The sequence below is a fragment of the Carcharodon carcharias genome, chromosome 1 (assembly GCF_017639515.1).
Source record: "Carcharodon carcharias isolate sCarCar2 chromosome 1, sCarCar2.pri, whole genome shotgun sequence".
Lineage (NCBI taxonomy): Eukaryota > Metazoa > Chordata > Chondrichthyes > Lamniformes > Lamnidae > Carcharodon > Carcharodon carcharias.
In genome coordinates this window covers 231,646,280-231,666,695 of record NC_054467.1, presented here as the reverse complement: position 1 = coordinate 231,666,695, position 20,416 = coordinate 231,646,280, and the positions used below count along the sequence as shown (strand labels likewise).

General features: G+C 39.3%; 1 protein-coding gene across 2 annotated transcripts in view; it reads left to right on the top strand.

Moving 5' to 3' along the window:
- uvssa (UV-stimulated scaffold protein A) overlaps positions 1–20,416 on the top strand; it is a 102,132-nt gene that overhangs the window by 8,919 nt on the left and 72,797 nt on the right. For both annotated transcript variants that reach the window (XM_041199168.1, XM_041199177.1), the window contains 5 exons: positions 1,020–1,350; positions 2,775–2,895; positions 6,746–7,138; positions 13,065–13,174; positions 15,086–15,214. In XM_041199168.1, the coding sequence (XP_041055102.1) occupies positions 1,020–1,350; positions 2,775–2,895; positions 6,746–7,138; positions 13,065–13,174; positions 15,086–15,214 (1,084 nt within the window). The remainder of the gene's footprint in view (positions 1–1,019; positions 1,351–2,774; positions 2,896–6,745; positions 7,139–13,064; positions 13,175–15,085; positions 15,215–20,416) is intronic.

The following is a 20,416-nucleotide window of genomic DNA, read 5'->3' as shown; positions in this document are numbered from 1 at the left end:
CTGACGTGGCTGCTCCAGTTAAGTTTTCTGGTTAATGATAACCCCCAGGATGTTGATGGTGAGTGACTTAGAGATGGTAATATGAGCATACAAATTAGCAGCAGGAGTAGGCCCCTGAAGCCTCCGCCATTCAATAAGATCATGGCTAATCTGATTGCGGCCTCAACATCACATTCCACCGATAACCTTTGACTCCTATGTTAGTCAAGAATCTATCTGCCTCTGCCTTAAAAATATTGATTGGCTCTGCCTGCACCACTCTCTGGGAGAATTCCAAAGACTTGCAACCCTCTGAGAGAAAAATATTCTCCTCACTTCTATCTTAAATAGGAGACCCCTTATTTTTAAACTGTGTCGTAATTCTTGTCTCTCCCACAGAGGAAACATCCTTTCAGCATCCAGCCTATCAAGTCCCCTCAGGATTTTATACGTTTCAATAAGATCGCCTCTCAATCTTCTAAGCTGCAGTGGATACAGGCCCAGCCTGTCCATTCTTTCCTCGTAAGATAACCCCCAACCCCGCATCCCAGGTATCAGTTGAGAGAACCTTCTGAACTGCTAATGCATTTATATCCTTTTTTAAATAAGGAGACCAAAACTGTACACAGTACAACTGTAGCAAAACATCCCTACTTTTTATATTCTATTCCCCTTGCAATAAATGACAACATTCTGTTTGCCATTCCTAATCACTTGCTGTACCTGCATCCTAACTTTTCCCAATTTATGTACCAAGACACCCAGATCCCTTTGTACTTCAGAGTTCTGCAGTCTCTCTTCATTTTAATAATATGCCATTAAACGTTATGGGAAAATGATTAGATTCTCCCTTGTTGGACATGGTCATTGCCTGGCACTTGTGTGGCGCGAATGTTATTTGCCACTTCTTAGCCAAAGCCTGAACCTTGCCCAGGGCTTGCTGCATGCAGGCACAGACTGCTTCAGGGCAATTATATGCAAATAAAGATGCTTGCAATTCCTAGACCATTAATTAAAATATAAAAAATATATCTTTACAGGTCATCTGAGGATTACATCAAGCAAGTGTACCACTTAATCATGACACAGCTAAACCAAGAGCATGCAGAGATCCGCCTGTCTGCTTTCCAAATAGCAAACGAGCTATTTGTGCGTTCACATCAATTTCGGACATTGCTTGTTTCCAACTTTCAGGAATTCCTGGAGCTAACAGTGGAATCAGATTATGAGCAACCTCTGCCTCCACCAAAAGAAATAGCTCAGAAATTGAAGGAAATGGCAATCAAATCTGTAGTGGAATGGCACGAGAAATACGGGGAAGCTTATAAGAAACTCTCTTTGGGTTATCACTTCCTAAAACAAGTTAAGAAGGTGAATATTTTTTGTCTTTTTAATTAAGTTTCATTTCTCTTCCGGTAGTTAAAGAAGTTAATTGCTTAAATGTATTTGAAATGGGAAGTAGAAAAATGTGCATCGATAATGTGCTGTTCCAAATTTAAAATTATGTATATCATCAGTATATCTGTGAAATATTAGACTTAACATAACCTGACAAATTCTTACAAGATTTCTATGTGTGGCATTACTAATGCGTTCTTATAGATTTCCTATGCTTGAGATTTTGAAAAGGGATACATTTTTAAAAATAAAAAATATTTGAAGTTGGAAACAATTTTGTGTTCTGCCTAAGGACAGTTAGCTTCTAATGACCACAGAATGCACAACAATGAAACGTTATAGTCTTGCAGGGAATCCCTAGGCTACAACAGCTGCATTTTAGCAACAGAATGATATATACTGTGTTACATGGCATAATTGTGGAAATAGTTCCCCCTTTTCACTTTTGAACTAAATCTCTTAATCTTTTCTGGTTCAGTGAAAACAGTCCCAAGTCTCAGTTTCTCTAGTCAGTCCAAATAATTTCCTACTTCCAGCATCATTCTGGTGAATTGATGCTGTCTATGGCTTTCATGTAACTTCTTTAATGGGAACCCACAATCCTATACACAGTACTCTCTCAATTATGGAATAATTAATGTTTTGTGCAAAACAAATGTTTTGTACAAAACAAATGTTTTGTACTCTTATGCCAATATTTATCAAATCCAAAATGATGTTGGCCTTTTTTCTATGTACCTGTATGTGAACTTTCAGTAATGTACCTTTGAATCTGTAATCTCTTTGGGCTCTAACTTCCAAGTTACAGGGCAGTGTATCTGGGGGGTACCCCCAAAGATGTACTGGGGAAGCTCCCCCACCCCTGCTGGAAGTTCCCAGGTTCAAACTTCTGGTGGGTAATTGCCCTGCACTGGGAATCATCCGAAATTAGGGTTTAAAGTGCAAACTTCAGATGGTTCTGACTGTCTTACATCAAAAGCTACCCAGAAAAAGTTAGAAGAATTAAAACTACTTCTAGCTCCTGGGCAACTATTGTACAGACCCGCATAAAATATAAAAACAACCTCCACGGGACTCTCCCCAACCCCTCCCTCTGGGATCATTTCTTCCCCCCCCCCCAACCCCACAAACACCCCATGAAACTGCCCTCAACTGCTGAACCACCCAGATATTCCCCCTCACCCCCGAGATTCCCCCAACCCCTGGCTATCCCACCCCAAGCTTGGTCCAACACCTTTCTCTCCCTGCCCACCACCGCCTGTCCGACCCTTGCCCTTTTGTTTCAAAAAAAATTTAACATATTTGTTTTGTGCTAAGAGGAACTTTACCTCCTTAACTTCAGTGCAACAATTTTCATTAATTAAGTTGTGTGTTATTTATCTCTCATTGTCGTTTAGGTGGATTTCCAAGATCTTGGGGCTAGAACCCAAGCTGAGAGGAAACGGGAAGAAGAGAGATTGAAAAGGCTGGAAAATATTAATAAAGTGAAAGTAAACAGAGTGGAACAAGAAATGGAAGGTGTGCTACTAATTCCATTTTCTTCATTGTGTTGATATTAAGTGATGTATACTCATGGAAAATGAAACGTTAAGTGATCCTCTTATATTTTGTTCTTTCTTTTAAATGAGAAACCTATGTGAAGGGCCAATTAATGTTTAAAAGAGTAGGAAGGAAGACTTAGGTAAGAACTTCCCATAAACTTGTTTAGAGTTACAGTGGAGGACCCTGTGCTTCGACTTTTCCATGGTCCCATTTCAGATCATGGAAACAGGGTCATTAGAACAATTAAGATTGGTGACCCACACTTGTTAAGGTGCAACAGAGATGCTTGCCCTGTTGTGCTTACAGCTGCTTTGAGAGTGGCCGACTTAAACCCTTGCCAGGCCATTTAATGAGGTAAGTAAAATTATTTTTCACTTGGGAATTTGGCAAGTATATTGGAGGTTACCAATCCCTATTGTAGATTCACAGCTGGACCACTGGATGGAGGGAGGGCCACACTGGACAGAATTCCTCGGAGACCCCAAGAGCACCCATAGTCATTCTCCCATAATGCTGCTGGGGTGTAAGTGAGGCAGGCAGCAGAGGCCTCCATTTCTGGCCACAATTTGAAATGTAAATTACATAGGATGGCAGCCAGATGGAGCTGGGTCCTGCTCTTCCACACACACTGTTACAACGCCACATGAATTTTCACCCCAAAATATCAGATTTTCTACATTACAATATAAGTTTAGAGACTAATGATACCAAACTTGGGTTTTGCCAACCAAAAATTGCAGAAGGAAGGGAGCCTAAGGAAGATAAGAAATTTTTGCTTTTGAGATCTTGAGAAGAGTTGGAGCAGGAATGGGAAGCAGACTTGTGTGGGAAGCAGAATTTTATCCAGATACTTTCAAGCCAAGTTGAATTTGAGTTAAACATTCGGTATAAGATGTGGTGTCTTCCATTGGCATTTTGGAAAGTTGCAAAATATATGGATAAAGATGCACCATCACCTCAGAATGGGCCGTTGCTCCAAGGTGACCTTACTATTGGCAATAAGTTAGTATTTTCGAAATATGCTTAGAACCTGCTATACATTATATTGTTGTTTTTAATTACAGAAACATGATTGGCAGTAGGAATCCAAACTAGGATTTCAGAATAAAAACAGAATTACCTGGAAAAACTCAGCAGGTCTGGCAGCATCGGTGGAGAAGAAAAGAGTTGACGTTTCGAGTCCTCATGACCCTTCGACAGAACTTGAGTGAGTCCAAGAAAGGGGTGAAATATTTCACCCCTTTCTTGGACTCACTCAAGTTCTGTCGAAGGGTCATGAGGACTCGAAACGTCAACTCTTTTCTTCTCCGCCGATGCTGCCAGACCTGCTGAGTTTTTCCAGGTAATTCTGTTTTTGTTTTGGATTTCCAGCATCCGCAGTTTTTTTTTGTTTTTATCTCTAGGATTTCAGAATGTTCCCTTAGAGATGGGCTTACAATTTTTAAAAATATATCCTAGAAGGTAGTTTCACATGATGTGACATTTCCCCCCAAAACAACTTGTGTGAAAATTGGATGGTAAACTAATATAAAAGAGATTCTGTAAAAAGGATGACAGATGTAAAATGCCTCTTGGAACTCAACATAATTTAAAAAATCTCATTCTTAGTTTGTCTGAACTCCTGAAGTCTTGCTGTGAGCAAAATAACCTTAGACTGGTATGCATTTGATAGGCAACCAAAAGCAAAACTATCACTAGGCTATTTTCATATTGCATTGTTTAATCTGAGAGCAGTGACTTCCTTAAAAAGGCCCTGGAATTGAGAGACTAAAAGGTAAGGTTAACTGATAAGAGATTAAATTGTTACATGCATATGGGGAAAACTGCAAGTAACCCCATGTGTCCTTGCAACAAAAAACTAATTGTGCTAGGCCCTAAGGCTTATGTCATGTGGACTTCAATTGCTACCAGAATAACTTATCCTTTGTTGATTATTTTCTGCAGCCATTCTATTACCAGTAACCGAAAAGGAGGCTGCTTTTTCATAAATAGAAGATGCATCTATATTTATTCAAGCAATAAAATATAAAAAGTTAAAAATGAAACACATTTATTCTATCTGATATTTAAAAAATGCTGCTTTAACTGTATGTTAAGCTTCTTCCATCACACTTAATGTATCACATTCAAAAATTAGAAGTAGAAAAAGGCGTTCAATTGAAATGGTCAAAGTCTTCAGCAATAAATGCACCTTAATGGACATTGAATCATGATACCTTTAACCTCTGACTCATACTTTAAATATTAGAAAAGGAAATAAACAGTGCCAGGTTGTGACCTGGAGGTCTGAAGGACAATTGACCCCTGACTTCACCTAGTGTTTACAAAACACTAATTAGAATTTATGAACTTTAAAGAGCCACAGAATTTCACCTTGGAGCATAGCACTTCTCTTCTGTAAAAAGCATATAAATGTGAGCAATGTCACAGGATACAAGTAGTATAGCACATTGTGTGCATTTCTGCTACCTCATTTTTCTATCATTCTTTGAGTCACACTGCTCTGTGTCAGAAGAGCAGTCATTTAGAACACCACTGTCCAGAGTTCCTCAGCAATTGTAAATACCTTAATTGATGCAAGAGCCAGAACATAAGAACAAAAGAAATAGGAGAAGGAGTAGACCATACAGCCCCTCGAGCTTGCTCTGCCCTTCAATACAATCATGGCTGATCATTGGCCTTAACTCCACTTTCCCACCTGCTCCCCATATTCCTTGATTCCCTGAGAGACCAAAGATCTGTCTGTCCCAACCTTAAATTTATTCAACGATAAAACATCCACAACCCTTTGACTGAAGAAATTTCTCCTCATTTTGGTGTTAAATGATTGCTCCCTTACCCTGAAATGATGACTCTATGTTCCAAATTCCCCAACCAGGGGAAACAACTTCTCAGGGTCTACCCTATCAAAGCCCTTCAGATTCATGTGTATTTCAATGAGATCACTTCTCATTCTTCTAAACTCCAGCACTTCACATCATTGGGCAGCCAGAATGTCTGTAGAGACTAGCTGAACTTCACTTTAAAAATACAGAGAAAGATGAGCTTTGACATGCAGCATGAGGAAGAATTAATCTCTGACCTTATTTCATGTTTGCTTAACAGTAATTAAGCATTATGTCAAAAAAGGATAGATCTTCACCTTTAGCATGAGAATAACATCTTGTGCATCTTAATTGTTAGTTTGCCTTAGTATAGCACTTTTGCCACTAGGTGTGAAGGTTTTCGGTTGAAGCTTCGGATCAGGACTTTAGCAAATAATCTGGGTGGGCATTTTATAACAGGGAGTGCTGTATTGTCATGGGTACTATCTTTCAGATGAGGCATTAAACTGAGGGCATGGCATTCTTTTGTTGAAGGGCAAGGAGTACTGGTCCTGGACAACATTCATCTCTCATCCAACATCGCCAAAATGGATTAATCGATCTCATTGCTGCCTGTTGGACCTGACAAATTGCTTTGTTTGTTGGTTTAACGAAAATAAATACACTTCTAAAGCAATTGATTCCCTGTGAAGCGTTTTGGGGAGAGGGTTGCTGAAAATGTGAAAGGTAGTATATACGTCCACATCTTTATTATGTCTTCCTGCACCAGAATAACCTATTGTCTTTCATTTACCATAGGGTGACCACTAGTTTCTTTAAAAAGTTAAATAGTTCGAAGAGGTGATATCGGGTGTTGATCCAGTTTTGGTGCTCAGCTAATTATTACAACCCACTGGGTGGTTTTCCTTAGAGTAAGATTTGAAGCTTTTTCACCTATACGCTATGTTTCTAGGAGTTACTGCTGACTTTTTTAATAATAGTTTTTTGTGTTATCGAAACAGAAATGTCAGAAGAAATTCAAAACTCTTTGATTGAGCTGGAGACTTGTTTCAGACTGCTGCTACCTGATTTTTCTGAGTTCACCGTTAGTGACGTCGGCTCTCAGCATGCACAAGAAGCAACTGACCAAACGAACGATGCAACCTGTATGACCAGTGGGCAGAAAGATGATCACCGATGCTCCACAGATTTGTTTGATGACGAGCAGCCATGCAGCAGTAAGGACCTTGCGCCGCTGCATTTGGTGAATACAGCTCATGAAAAGTGTAAATCAGATTTCTTGTGTCAAAGTGAAGACAGCGAGGATGAAGAACTTGAACACAGTGGTGAAGTGTTTATTAGAAATCATGGCCTTCTTTCACATAAGTATTCCCTCGACTTGGAAATTCATACAGGTATCTACAGATCACACTATTTAATAGTTACTGATTTTGAGTTTACTAACTTGCCATTGTTTCAGATGTTCACAGTTCAGTAACTTTTAAGAATTTGAAATAAAATTTTAGAAATTACATTGCAGAATTCAACCAATTGGACCTGTCGTTAACAAATATACCAGTACAAAAATAATTCAAACTGCATACAGGCAATTGCTTTTCAATGATGTATTGTAGAAGTATCCTCTGTTACAATTTTAGTACATATATATGGCAAAGTTTGGAGGTGAGCCTGCAATCTGAAGGGAAAATCAGTCCAGGGCCTGTTTTCAGAGTGTGAGAGCCTGGGAAAGGAGTAGAAGGGACTGTACTCCTTGTGAGGATAAACTGGCGTGTGTTGAAGAATAGATCAGCTGGCGTCAGTCATCCTTTCCACAAGCATTGGTGCTTGAAATTGCACTCATCGTAGCAAAAGCTATCAGTTTTCATGTTAATATATTTTATAATGCATACCATTCATAAAAATATTCCAGTAACCATGCAAATTATTTTGTTTTCTTGCAAGTTAGCGAGTGTTCAGATTAAAACTTGAATTTTATTGATTTTTCTCTGGTTGTGTTCTAAATTTTTTCTTCAGAATTTCTCCTGGTTTCTGATGCTAAAATTAAAAACTGAAAAATATGCAAAAGAAAAACTGTCTCTGTAAATCAGCAATAAAATATGATTTTAAAAGTCCTTATTGACACATTAAGGCAATTCAGAAGGGACCTTGTTAAGGAATTTAGAATATGAAATAGATAAAATAAACACAGAATAACACTGCCCCTGGGCATTGGGGCAATTCAGCACAGGCTCAGAGTAGTGAAGGGCAAGTTTGGAAATGAAGACAAATATATTTCTTTGCACAGTTACTTAACAGTTGGAACAGCTTTCCAGACAGGGTAGTTAAGGTCAAGATGCTCGTCTCCTTCACAGCTAGATGTTAGAATTGACATTTTGGAAGGATATCAAATGGTTCTAAGGGTTTTCTGCGTTTGAACCTACATTGTACCATCCTTGCTCTGATGAGCACAGCAGGCTTGTTTTGGAATAAATCATTAGTTTACTAATATCTTGGGCCAGATCTTCTGGTCCGGGATGGTTGGAAACCTAATGTACCCCAGAGGATGTGTTACTGGACCCCTCAGAAGTCCCAATGCAAGGATTCCATGGAAATTGCCCGGGAAGTTTTAACTTTCGATGGGCAATTCCTCAGCTCCTTGGAGCCCTCTAAAAAAGCCTCCAACCATGAGTTAGACTTTTCAGAGTGTTCTGACTTACTTACTTGAATAGTTACTCAGGCAATATTAGACAAAGAGAAACCATGTCTAATTCCAGGGTAGCCACACAACTGATAATCCCCCCCCCCCCCCCACCCCGCCAATCCTACCTCACCACCCTGCCCATGTTGCCACTTGCCTCGAACACGCTCAGCTTTTCAGTATGTTAGTGAATAAAGACTTACAAAAATACAGCAAATAGTGCCGTAAAAAGGGGCTGTGGCTTGGATTCCCCTGACTATCCTACATTACGAGAAAGGACTCCCATAGCAGGTACACTCCACATTTCTGAAGAGGCCTGATTCGGAAGCCGGGGCAGAAATGCGGAGCTCCATCTTTGTGCAAAAGAATAGGAGCTGAGTGGCAATCCAATGGTGGTTACCACTCCTCAGAAGATTTGGCCCCTTGTCTCTTATGTTTCTGACTGCATAGTATAGTTTTATTTTATATTCATTCATGGGATGTGGGCATCGCTGACTAGGCCAGCATTTTTTGCCCATCCCTAATTGCCCTGTTCAGAGTGCATTTAAGAGTTAACCACATTGCTGTGGGTCTGGAGTCACATGTAGGCCAGACCAGGTAAGCACAGCAGGTTTCCTTCTCTAAAGGACATTTGCAAGAAATTGCATCTTTTTGCTAAATTCACTTCTGAATAATGTTGATGGTGGGGGGCACAGGCAGCAGGAAGATTGGGAAAGCAGTAGTTTTAGTGACAAGTATTTCTGAGTTGCAGACATTATTTTAGGATGGTATATTGCCTCCCTGGTGCCAGGGTCACTGAGAGGCTAAAGAGCATTCTGAAGAAGGTGGGTGAACTGTTGTGGTTGTGGTCCAAATCGCTACCAACGATATAGAAAGAAAGACGGATAAGTTCCTGCAGGCACATTTAAAAGAGCTGCCAGTGAAACTACGAAGTAGGACCATCAAGGCAGCAATCTTCAGATTGTTCCTACCCTCTAGTGAGTACAGAAATTGGAGGATAGAGCAAATAAATATGTGGCTGTGGCGATGGTGCAAGAGGGAGGGCTTTAGATTCCTGGGACATTGGGACTGGTTCTGGGGGAAGTGGGACCTGTCCAGGTAGGATGGATTGCGTACCACCAGAGCTGGAACCAATGTCCTTACAAGATGGTTTGACAGTGCTTTAGGGGATGGTTTAAACTAACTTGGCGGTGGATGGGAACCAGGGTGTTGCATTAGAAAGGAGAAATGAGGTTCAGAAAGAACTGGGAGGGACATTAGACCTTTTTCTTTCTCTCAGAGTCTGACCCCATCTAATACTTTTCTATTTCTTACTTTAGTGCTAATGTGTGTAAACACATAAAGCATGACACATAAGGTTGGTAAGCTGCAAACACAAATGGCCACACTGCAATATTTTGTTGTGGCTCAAAAAGGGCAGAACTAGGCACGAGTTATTCCTGGATCCAAGATATACAAGAAGGATAGAAAGGAGGGGTGGAGTAGGAGTACTGATTGAGAATATTACAGTGCTGATGAGAGATGATGTCCTGGAGAACTCAGGGATAAAACCTATTTGGTCAGAGTTAAGAAGCAATAGAGGTGGCATTATGCTACTGTGTACTCTGTGGACCACCAACTAGTGGGGAAGTTGTAAAGGGGCAAATTTTCAGGAAATTACAATGTGCAAGAACCATAGAGCATTGATAATGGTCATTTTCAATTATCCCTAATATAGACTGGGAGAGCAATAGTGTAAAGGGTGGAGAGGGGGAAAAGTTTCTGAAGTGCATTCAAGAGAATTTCCAAGATTAGTACTTTACTGGCCCAACAAGGAAGCAGGTATTGCTGCATCTAGTTTTGAGGAATGAGATACATCAAGTGGATCAAGTGTCAGTAGGGGAACATTTAGGGAACAGTGATCATTGTATCATTAGGTTTAGGTTAAATATGGATAAGGACAGGGAGCAATCTGGAGTAAAAATATGATGGGCTGCCTTTAAAGAGGAGATAGTTCGGGTACAGTTGCGGTACATTCCCATGAGGGGAAGGGTAAAGGAACCAAAGCCAGAGCTCCCTGGATGACAAAAAAAGTAGAGGGCAACATGAAACAGCAAAAGGATGCTTATGACAGATGTAACATGATGGAACCTTCCATGATCAGACAGGTTCTGAGGAGAAGTGAAACAAGAATTATAGGAGACAAAGGGAGAGAATGAGAAGAGACTGGAAGCTAACATGAAATGGAATCCAAATTTTTTCTATAGCTTTATACATTGTCAAAGGGATAGTAAGAAGAGGGGTAGGGCCAATTAAGAATCAAAAGGGGATCTACACATGGCTGCAGAGGGCATGGCTGACGAACTAAATGAGTACTTTGTGACTGTTTTTACCAAGGAAGAAGATGCTGCCAAAGTCATAGCTAAAGAAGAAATAATTGGGATACTGGGTGGGCTAAAAATTGAGAAAGAGGTATTAGAAAAGTTGTCTGTACTTAATGTTGATAAGTAGCAAGGACTGATGGAATGCATCTGAAGCTGCTTAGGGAATTAAGGGTGGAAATTGCAGACGTAGTGGTCATAATCTTCCAATCCTCTTGAATTACAGGGGTGGTGTCAGAGGATTGGAGAATTGCGAATGTTGCACCCTTGTTCAAAAAAAGGTGTGTAAGGATAAATCCAGCAACTACAGTCAGTAATAATCTGGAGCAAAATTAACAGTCACTTGGATAAGCATGGATTTATTAAGGAAAGCCAGCACAGATTTGTTAAAGGCTAATTAACTAACCTGATTGTCCTCAGAATACTCAATGTGGTTGATCTGGTGTATATGGACTTCTGAAAGGCGTTTGATAAAATGTAACATTACACACTTGCCAGCAACATTGAAGCCAGTGAAATAAAAGGGACAGTGGTACAATGGAAATGAAGTTGACTGAGTGACAGGAAACAGAGTAATGATGAATGATTGTTTTTCAGTCAGGAGGAGAGTATATAGTGGGATTCCCAAGGGATTGGGACTAGGAGCACTGCTTTTCTCAAATACGTTAATGACTTAGACCTCCGTGTGCAGGGCAAAAGTTCAAAATTTGAAGATGGCGCAAAACTTGAAAGCATTGTGAATTGTCCAGAGGATAATAATAGATTTCAAGAAGATATAGGTCCGAATTTCCCCCACCCTGGGTGAGAGGTGCGAACCCAATCGGCGCCCCCGATCAGGGACGTGTCGCCATTTTATGTGGGCGGGCCAATTAGGGCCCGCCCAGTGTGACTCTCGCCTGGAAGCGCTGAGCTTTCACTGTGTGGTTGGGGTGGGGTTCCCTGACTTGTTCCCTGTGCTCTTTCACGCATGCAAGAGCACAGAGATCTCCCTGAGGCATGGAGGTGCCTCATGGAGATCGATTTGATGTGTAAATTTAAATAAAGGGAAATAAAAACTTTTAAACATGTCCCCTCATGTGTCACATGAGCTGGGGCATGCGAAAGAATTACTTTTAAAATTTTTAATGACTTTTAAAACACTTCATGAAACCTCATCCCGCCTGTGGATGAGGTTTCATGATAAATGCAAAGGCCGCCTGGGCTCTTCGCCTGCCCGCCAACCTTAAGGTTGGACAGGCAGCTCAGCTAATTGAATTAGTTACTATTTAAATGGCCTTAATAGGCATTTGGCTGTTTGGTAGGCGCCTGCCGAACTGAAAATCTAAGTGACGCATGGTGACGTTGGGGTGCCCGCCCGATGTCGCCATGTGTCATTTTATGCGGCGGCGAGCTGGCCCTGCCACTGCTCGCCAAATGGAGAATTCTGGCCATAGATCTGCTGGTGGAATTGATGGAATGTGGCAGATTTAATTTAGAGAAGTGTGAAGTCATGCATTTTGGTGGGAAGAACAAGGAGAGGCAATATAAACTAAAAGGTCCAGTTCTAAATGGGATGCAGGAACTGAGAGACATGGGGTATACATATATAAATCGTTGAAGGTGGCAAGGTACGTTGGGAAAGTGGTTAAAAAGGCTTATGGATCCTTGGCTTTTTAAATAAAGACATTGCGAGCCAAAACGAGGAAGTTTGATGAGCCTTTATAAAACACTGGTACAGCCTCAATCGGAGTACTGTGTCCAAATCGAGGCACTGCATTTTAGGAAGGCTATGAAAGTTTTATGGAGGGTGCAGAAAAGAATCACGAGAATGGTTTTGGGGATAAGGGACTTCAGATTTGTGGAACAGATTGGAGAAGCTGGTGCTGTTCTTCTTGAAGAAGAGAAGATTGTGAGGAGATTTGATGAAGTTGTTGAAAATCATGAGTGGCCTAGATCGAGTAGATGAACTGTTCCCATTAGTGGAAGGGTAGCGAACCAGAAGACAGTGATTTAAGGTGATTGCCAAAATAAACAACTATGACATGTGGAAAAACTTTATATAGAATGAGTGGTTAGGATCTGGAATGCATTGCCTGAGAGTGTCGTGGAGGCAGATTCAAATGTGTCCTTCAAAAGAGGATTGGATTGGGAAGAAGATTGCAGGGCTATGGGGGGAGGGCAGGAGAGTGGGACCAGTTAAATTGCTGTTGCCAAGAGCCGACATGGGCTCAATGGGCTGAATGGCCTCCTTCTGCACTGTAACCATTCTATGATCCAATGATATTCTGTATGTTTGGATAACAGACTTAAAGATCAAAGAGGATGAAGACAATAGCGCTGTCATCAACAACATAAAGGACCTCCAAAGACTATTCACTAATAAATACTTACCAACTGTCCAGTATTGGATCCAGGTATGAATTAAGAAGTTTAGTGTTAATGGATTTTGTGCAAAGAAACCTGTGATCAGGGATAAAAGCAATCCTCAGGAGACATTGTCATAAACACCATCATCAATGATGCTTTTAATAAATTAAGAACATCTCTGGCTTCTAATTTAAACTGCAATTCTTATGTTGTTGTTTAGGTTGGTTGCTGAAAAATAGAACAATGAGAGGTTGCTGCAAACAGATTTTGTTAGTCACTATGTCTCTACCTGTTTGAGTACCGAACAGGTGCCATTCTTGTGATATATGTCATTCTAATATAAATTTGCATGCACTTAAATGAATATATACAGTTGTAAAAATAAATGTTTAAAGTGAAACCTATGAGTTTTGTTAATAATTGCAAATTGCATTTATACAGTGTGCTTAACTTAGAAAAGCATGCCAAAGGATGGCAAGTAAGGAAAGGTTTGGAGGGGCGACCAAAAGATTGTCAGAGTGGTGGGTTTTGAAGAGACTTTCGAAGAGGAGAGAGAGAGGGAATCCAGAATGTGGGACCTCTGTTGTTGAAGGCACAGTCAGAGTGAAGGGTTGACAGGATGTATAAGAGGATAGAAATCAGAGAAATGGAGAATTCAGAGCAGGATGCAGGAAAAAATAAACATACAGATGAGAATTTAAAATTTGAGAAATTGGAGGACCAGCATTTGGTCAGGAAGTCTTCCCTGCATTCTGCAGAGCTGAAGAGTAGCTAAGAATGTAGCCTCTGAAGCCTGAGAGCTGCCCTTCTCCGTGGGGAACCCTATTTGATATAACATGCATGTTATAGTAAATCAAACTAGAGATTGAAGACGGAGGAATGCCAGACTTATTAGTCTGTACCCAAAAGATAACCAGACCATCTCTCAGGATGTGTCATCCGAGGCCATGGCAAACAGTTCTAACCGTGGCTCTAAACCTTTGCACAAAAGGCTTATTCCAGAAAGCTACAGGAAACTTTTACCAGATCAACTAATTCGTCATGCACAAACATAGATCAATTCCATCTTTGCCTGCGCAGACCAGTTTATTTACTTTGGCAGTGTCCCAGAATAGATTTTTACTGTATCACCTGATCGTCCAAGGTTTTGGGCCTTTTGATTGCATCTTATGATATTTTGGGTCGCAAAAATAAATTGACTTACTTGCATAGCACATTTGCAAACATAGTTCAGTTTCCTGAACATGATTTCACAAAAGGCTGGGAGATGTAATTTTGTCTTTATTTTACCAGTTCAGTATTTTTGCTTCTATTGCAATATCAGGGACATGTTTGCTGATTGACTAGGGATATCTGATACTCCCATGGTTCGTGATGGCACTTTGTAGGTTCCACAGTGCTATTGAGGCACTGCAGTGAAACATGGAGTTAAAAAAAAGCTTGAACTGAACAAGCCATTGGTATGCTTTAAGGAAAACTTTGATGTTTGCAAAATTTGTCCAGCACAATATCATAAATTTGTGCTAGTATGTTATGGACTTCATAAGTTTGCTATCCGGTAAAGAACTGATAATAGATGTCCCAGAGGATGCCATAGAGGAAAGCAATGACATTGTTGATGCTGAAAATTATGAGGTGGGTCCAGTGGTTAGTGCTGCTGGACAGCTGAGATCAAAGACATTTGTAATGCCTTTGCAAACACACAGACAAATAGTTTTGATGTTTTATCATCAGGTGCCATGTCCATACAAGGGCATAGTTGCCACATTCTTTTATACTTTGTCAATATCAAGACCAAAACTTCCTTCAGCTGAATATCTGCATGACTGAGGCTGAATCCTCTTCAGCTCATGGCAGCACCTTCATGCCCCAGGCCTAACCTTTCTACAGAATATGTTACTGAAACAGGCTTCTGGTGATATAATTTGGAGTAACAATTTTTAAAAATTTTGTTCCAGATACTCACCAAGGCTGGTATTAGCGACCTTCGCCTAAAACGTGCCATTGACTTAAAAATTACAATTGATGCAGCACTAAAAAAGCACGAAGAAATGAACATAAGTTACAAGAAGAGACAGAGAAAAGTGGTGAGTACTGTAATGGATACAGCCAGTAATTCTGGGTAATTACATAGGGGAGCAAAATGGCTGCTTCCAAAGCTTGCAGGAAAATTCCACTAATGCATCTCATTAGGCTCTTAGCTCTAAGTATCTGAGTGTTGCTAGCAAAGTTGACATTTATTCCCCATCCTTAGTTTTCTTTGAGAAGGTAACAGTATGACTTGGTTACTTGCTGCAGAGTGCAGTTAACCTGTTGATGTAGGATTGGAATCACACATAGACCAGACTGGATAAGGACAGTAGATATCTTTCCCTGAAATCTGAAACCTTCATGGTCAAGTCTACTGATAACCAGCTTTTTATTTTTTTACTAATACATTCAAATTCATAAGCTACTAGGCTGGGATGTGAGCTCACACTCTATGGATCATTTGAATTATTAGGCCAGCAAGATAACTGCTACACCACTGTACATTGGAAAGACAGGCTTATACCATGTTTCAGAACTCCATATAAAATTGGATTATTTCGTTTGATATGGTATTTTGAAGCAATCCATGTAAAAAAAAAGTCCATAATGAACTATAACAGAAAATGCTGGAAAAAACTCAGCAAGTCTGGAAGCATCTGTGGAGAGAGAAACAGCATTAAAGTTGAACGTTAACTCTTGTTTCTCTCTCCACAGATGCTGCCAGACCTGCTGAATCTTTTCCAGCAGTTTCTGTTTTTATTTCAAATTTCCAGAATCTGCATTATTTTGATTTTGTCCATAATGAAGGCTTATAAGGGTAAAAAATGTTATTTTCCTGTAAACAAGAGCAGAAAGAATTTAAAAGGACTAACACAGTTCACAATGTCTAAACTGCACACCCTGGCATGGACAGCCTTGTGTCTTTTACAGGGATAAGAGAATTCCTGATAAAGAAGGTGCACCCAAAAACTGCACAATCCCAATTCTAGACCATACTCAACTGTAATTTTTACAACCTAGGACCATGTTATAATTTTAAGACATAGACTCCTGACTTATGGAAATTAACCAAGAGAACTTGCAAGCTTAGGATTTCCTTAGAATTGAAAAGGGCTGCCTTTAAGGTGAAATTAACAGTAAGGTCTGAAGCAGTGTCATATTCAGGTAGCAAATAAATATCACTCAATAAGTTACAATTAAATTTGAGAATGAGGTCTAGTTATAACAGTTCAAGCTTTAGCTTTAGTGGGAACTTCTCATTTCAGTTTTTGCAACTCAAGTTGAAAAGAGACCACACAGCCCAGCAGAGGGAGTTTGTGCTGTGTGTGGATTTGCTGGAACAGAATACTTAAACATCATGGCTGGAAGAGGCAAAACAAATGTTGATTTCAAAATTCCATTGCTGATTTAGTATTAAATTTAAATTACTGTTATGATTATTTTTTGCTGAACTGAGTGTTTTTCCCCCTCATAACATGGCAAGGCAGCTCACTGTTAGCAAAGTAGGATTTGTTCTCCTAAACTGAGTTTCAGTTGCATTAGTTGTCCTCTTACATAAAAACTTAACCATTTAAATGATGTGCTGCATCATTACTAGTGAAAAACAGCTCTTTAAGCAAGTGAGTTTATCCAAAGTCACACAAGAATATAAGAAAATTTTGAATGAATAATCGTTTCCTTCCACTCTGCCTATTGACAACCTACTTAAGGGACATTATGTTCCTTTCCCTAGTTTTCCTGGAAAATTTGAGTAGTGCTGTTAATATCTCCAGACTGGAGGGTTCTGACCTCGACTGTGACATTATCATCATTGCTGAGCAGTGACAAAGTGGGAAAACATGAAGACTTGTCATCCTTGGGCACCTCCCCTCTGTGTAGTGACCAGTAGAAGAAAGTTTGGGGAACTATCCTCTCTGTCAGAAAACACTGAGTTGCCTGGAGAACCTGATGGAATAGGAAAGAAATAGATTGTTGTACATCTGATCATATATTGTTGGGCAAATGAGCCTAACTATCTGATTTCACTAACAGCTGAATTCAGCTGAATTGAAATAAATTTTAAGAAATTTTTAGAGGCCTCACTATGCCTCAGGCTTCAATGTAGCTCCTTAGTTTATTCAGTCTTATTTACATAGGTCTCTTGATAATTGAGCCTCTTCGCTGCTTTTCTACTTTAAATTATTTGCTTCTGGGTTTCCATTTCCACCTTGAGAACTTGATTGACAATTTGGAATTGCATTGCAAGTATTAATATTTTTGCACTTTGTGTTATCTTGGGTACGTTTCTTTATGTTTCTATTTGTTGCTGCTTTATGGCAATACAATTTTCATCTACAGTCTTTCTACCAGTAGTGACATTTGCCAGATCATCTGCGGATATGGGGGTCAGCTTTCATTTGAAAGTGTTGGTTCCTGGTTCTACTTCTCTTCCACTTTTCTCTATCCCGTTACAGCCTCTGTACAGATTATATTTTTTACATCAAGTCTCAGATGAGTTGACTACCCCTAGATCAACATCAAGAAGCCGGAAATTGGCACAACGTCAGCTCCCTTGCTGCAGGTTCCATCACCCTCCCAACCACAATCTTAATCTAAATTAGTCAGAATTAACTGCTGTCCTATTCAATCATGAGCTGAGCTTTAACTCCACCACTTGTTTTCACTCTGCAACATTGCCCAACTTCCCTTGTCTAAGCCATTCAGTTGCTGAAACCCTTATACTTTTAGAATCAGCTACTCTTAACACATTGCTTGTTAACTTCCCATCTGCTATTCTCTAATTACTGTTAACATGCTGCATATATCCTGTCCCACAGATGTCAGGTATGCTGATCATCCCATCCTAATGCATTCAGTTTCAAAATCCTTGTGCTTGTCCATAAATTCCAATGTAGTGTGACCCCATCTGCTCTTGGAAAGTGAAGGCAGAATGAGATCATCCACTTTGGATCTGTGAAAGACAAATCGAATTATGTTCTGAATGTCAAGAGAGACTAAGAGCTGTGCAGGAGCAAAGAAATTTAAATGTGTGTGTGCACAAATCATCAAAAGCTAGTGCACAGGTAAGAGAAGTAACCAAAACTGCTGATGGAATGTTGTCCTTTATCTCAAGTAAATTGAAATCAAGCAAGTTATGTTTCATTGTTCAATGCCCCTAATTATAAATTACATCTACTTATTTTGTAAAAAAAATGAGCAGAATTATTAAATAATGTGTGTATGGTCTCCTCCTTTCAATTCTTCATTTTCACAATAAATTCATTGCTTTCAATATTTTTTAAATTGTATCCACAAGAAATGGCTCTTCATGGAAAATGGGAATTGAAGCTTGATGGACACAAATGGTCAAGGATGGAATTATCCATAGGAAGAAGAGCAGGCCGTTTAGTCCCTTGAACCTGTTCCACCATTCAGTGAGATGATGGCTTTACTGTGACCTAACTCCATATTAATATCAGATCTAAAATCAACAGTTTACCTAGCATCAATTGTAGTTTATGAAAGAGAGTTCAAAACTTTTACCACCCTTTTTCATTAGAATTGTTTCCTAATTTTACTCTGGAAATGTGTGGCTCTAAATTTTCCTCTTAATAACTTGAAAACTTCGATCAAATCATCCCTTAATCTTCTAAATTCCAGGAATACAACTCTGGTAATCTCACCTCATAATTTAACCCTGGGAATCCAGATATCATTGTGGTAAATTACGCTACACTGCCTCTGAGGCCAATATATTCTTCATAATGTGTGGTGCCTAGAACTGCTCACAGTACTCCAGGTATGGTCTAACCAGGGTTTTGTATAGCTGTAGCGTAACTTCTTCTACCTTTTTGTATTCTAGTCCTTTAGATATAAAGGCCAGCATTTCATTCGCAATTTTTTTTGTACCTATTCATGACATTTTACTTATCTATGTACCTGGGGCCCCAAGACTCATTGGACCTCCACTTTTCCTAGCTTGTCCGCATTTATCTATTTGCCATCAAGGGATTAAAAATGAAAATAAAAATTCTCCTTTTAAAACTTTGGAAGATTATTTACCACCAGCAATAGACTTTGGGTTGCACTGGGGAAATGAAGTTTTAACCTGCACAAATTGAGAACATTTGCAAAGTAAAATGTTTTGAAAAATGTATGAGAGAAGAGCTGAATTCCTCCTCTGAAGAAATTCCTCTCTAACCACTGTGACCATCTCCTGTTAATAACATGCAGGGTATGTATTTGGATTATGGAAAATCAAGAATTTGGATTGGCAGAGAATGATAAAAAATATTGAGTACTGGGTTTATTTCAGTTAGTTTCTGAACCTTTCATTGTTCTCCACTGAAAATGCTGCCGATTAAAATAAATAATAAACTAGTCTGTAAAAATATATTCTAAAATATTTTCAAAAAGCAGGCATAACTGTAACCCAAAATATTTAAATGTATAGCACAATTTATGTTAAAATATTTTCAAGTATTCTGATAATGTTATAATAACTCAAAAATGCATTAATCTTGACTTTAGTGCATCAGAGTCCTTCCTAGAACTTGGCTTTGCCTCATTGCAAAAACATTCCCTAGTGTGCTATGATTGCACGCACCTTCCCATTTGTTATTGACTCATTATTTGTCAGTCAGATGCGTCTCTGTCAAGTTTAAAAGCAAGCCGAAATTGTCAGTAAACAATAGTGCAGGTTGATTGTGATTTTACAAGTCTTTGTCACAGTCTTTGGAAATATTGTACATTTTTTTATATTGTACAGTTAGATGCTGAGGCTAGATGCACCTGACTTACTAGAGTGCTATAATTTGCAGGACCTTCTAGAAAGGATATTAGCATATAAATAGCAGATGCAATGACGACTATCACAGCTGAGTACATTTAATTTTTAGTTTATAAGATAGAATGGGTTTTTAAATGCATAGCCATCAAGCCTGCAGAATGACAAATGAAGTTTAGAGTTCACTTGTCTAAGGATGCCTTATAACATCATTTTTTAGAGTGTAACAGACACTTATTTAAGACAGAACAAAACTGATTTCCTGGGTGGGAAGTAATTGAGATTACCTCCCAAATTAATTAGACCATGGAGAATTTATTTTATGATTCTATTAAGATTTTACACAAAACAAAATGTATAGGGAAGCAGATTTTTTCAACCATTCAAATATTTAGAATGATCCCTTTCTTTAGCTTAATTTGCTCTGATAATACAAGGATGAATAATTCATTTGATTTTATTTTTGCCATAATTATGACCCACTCAGTAAAAT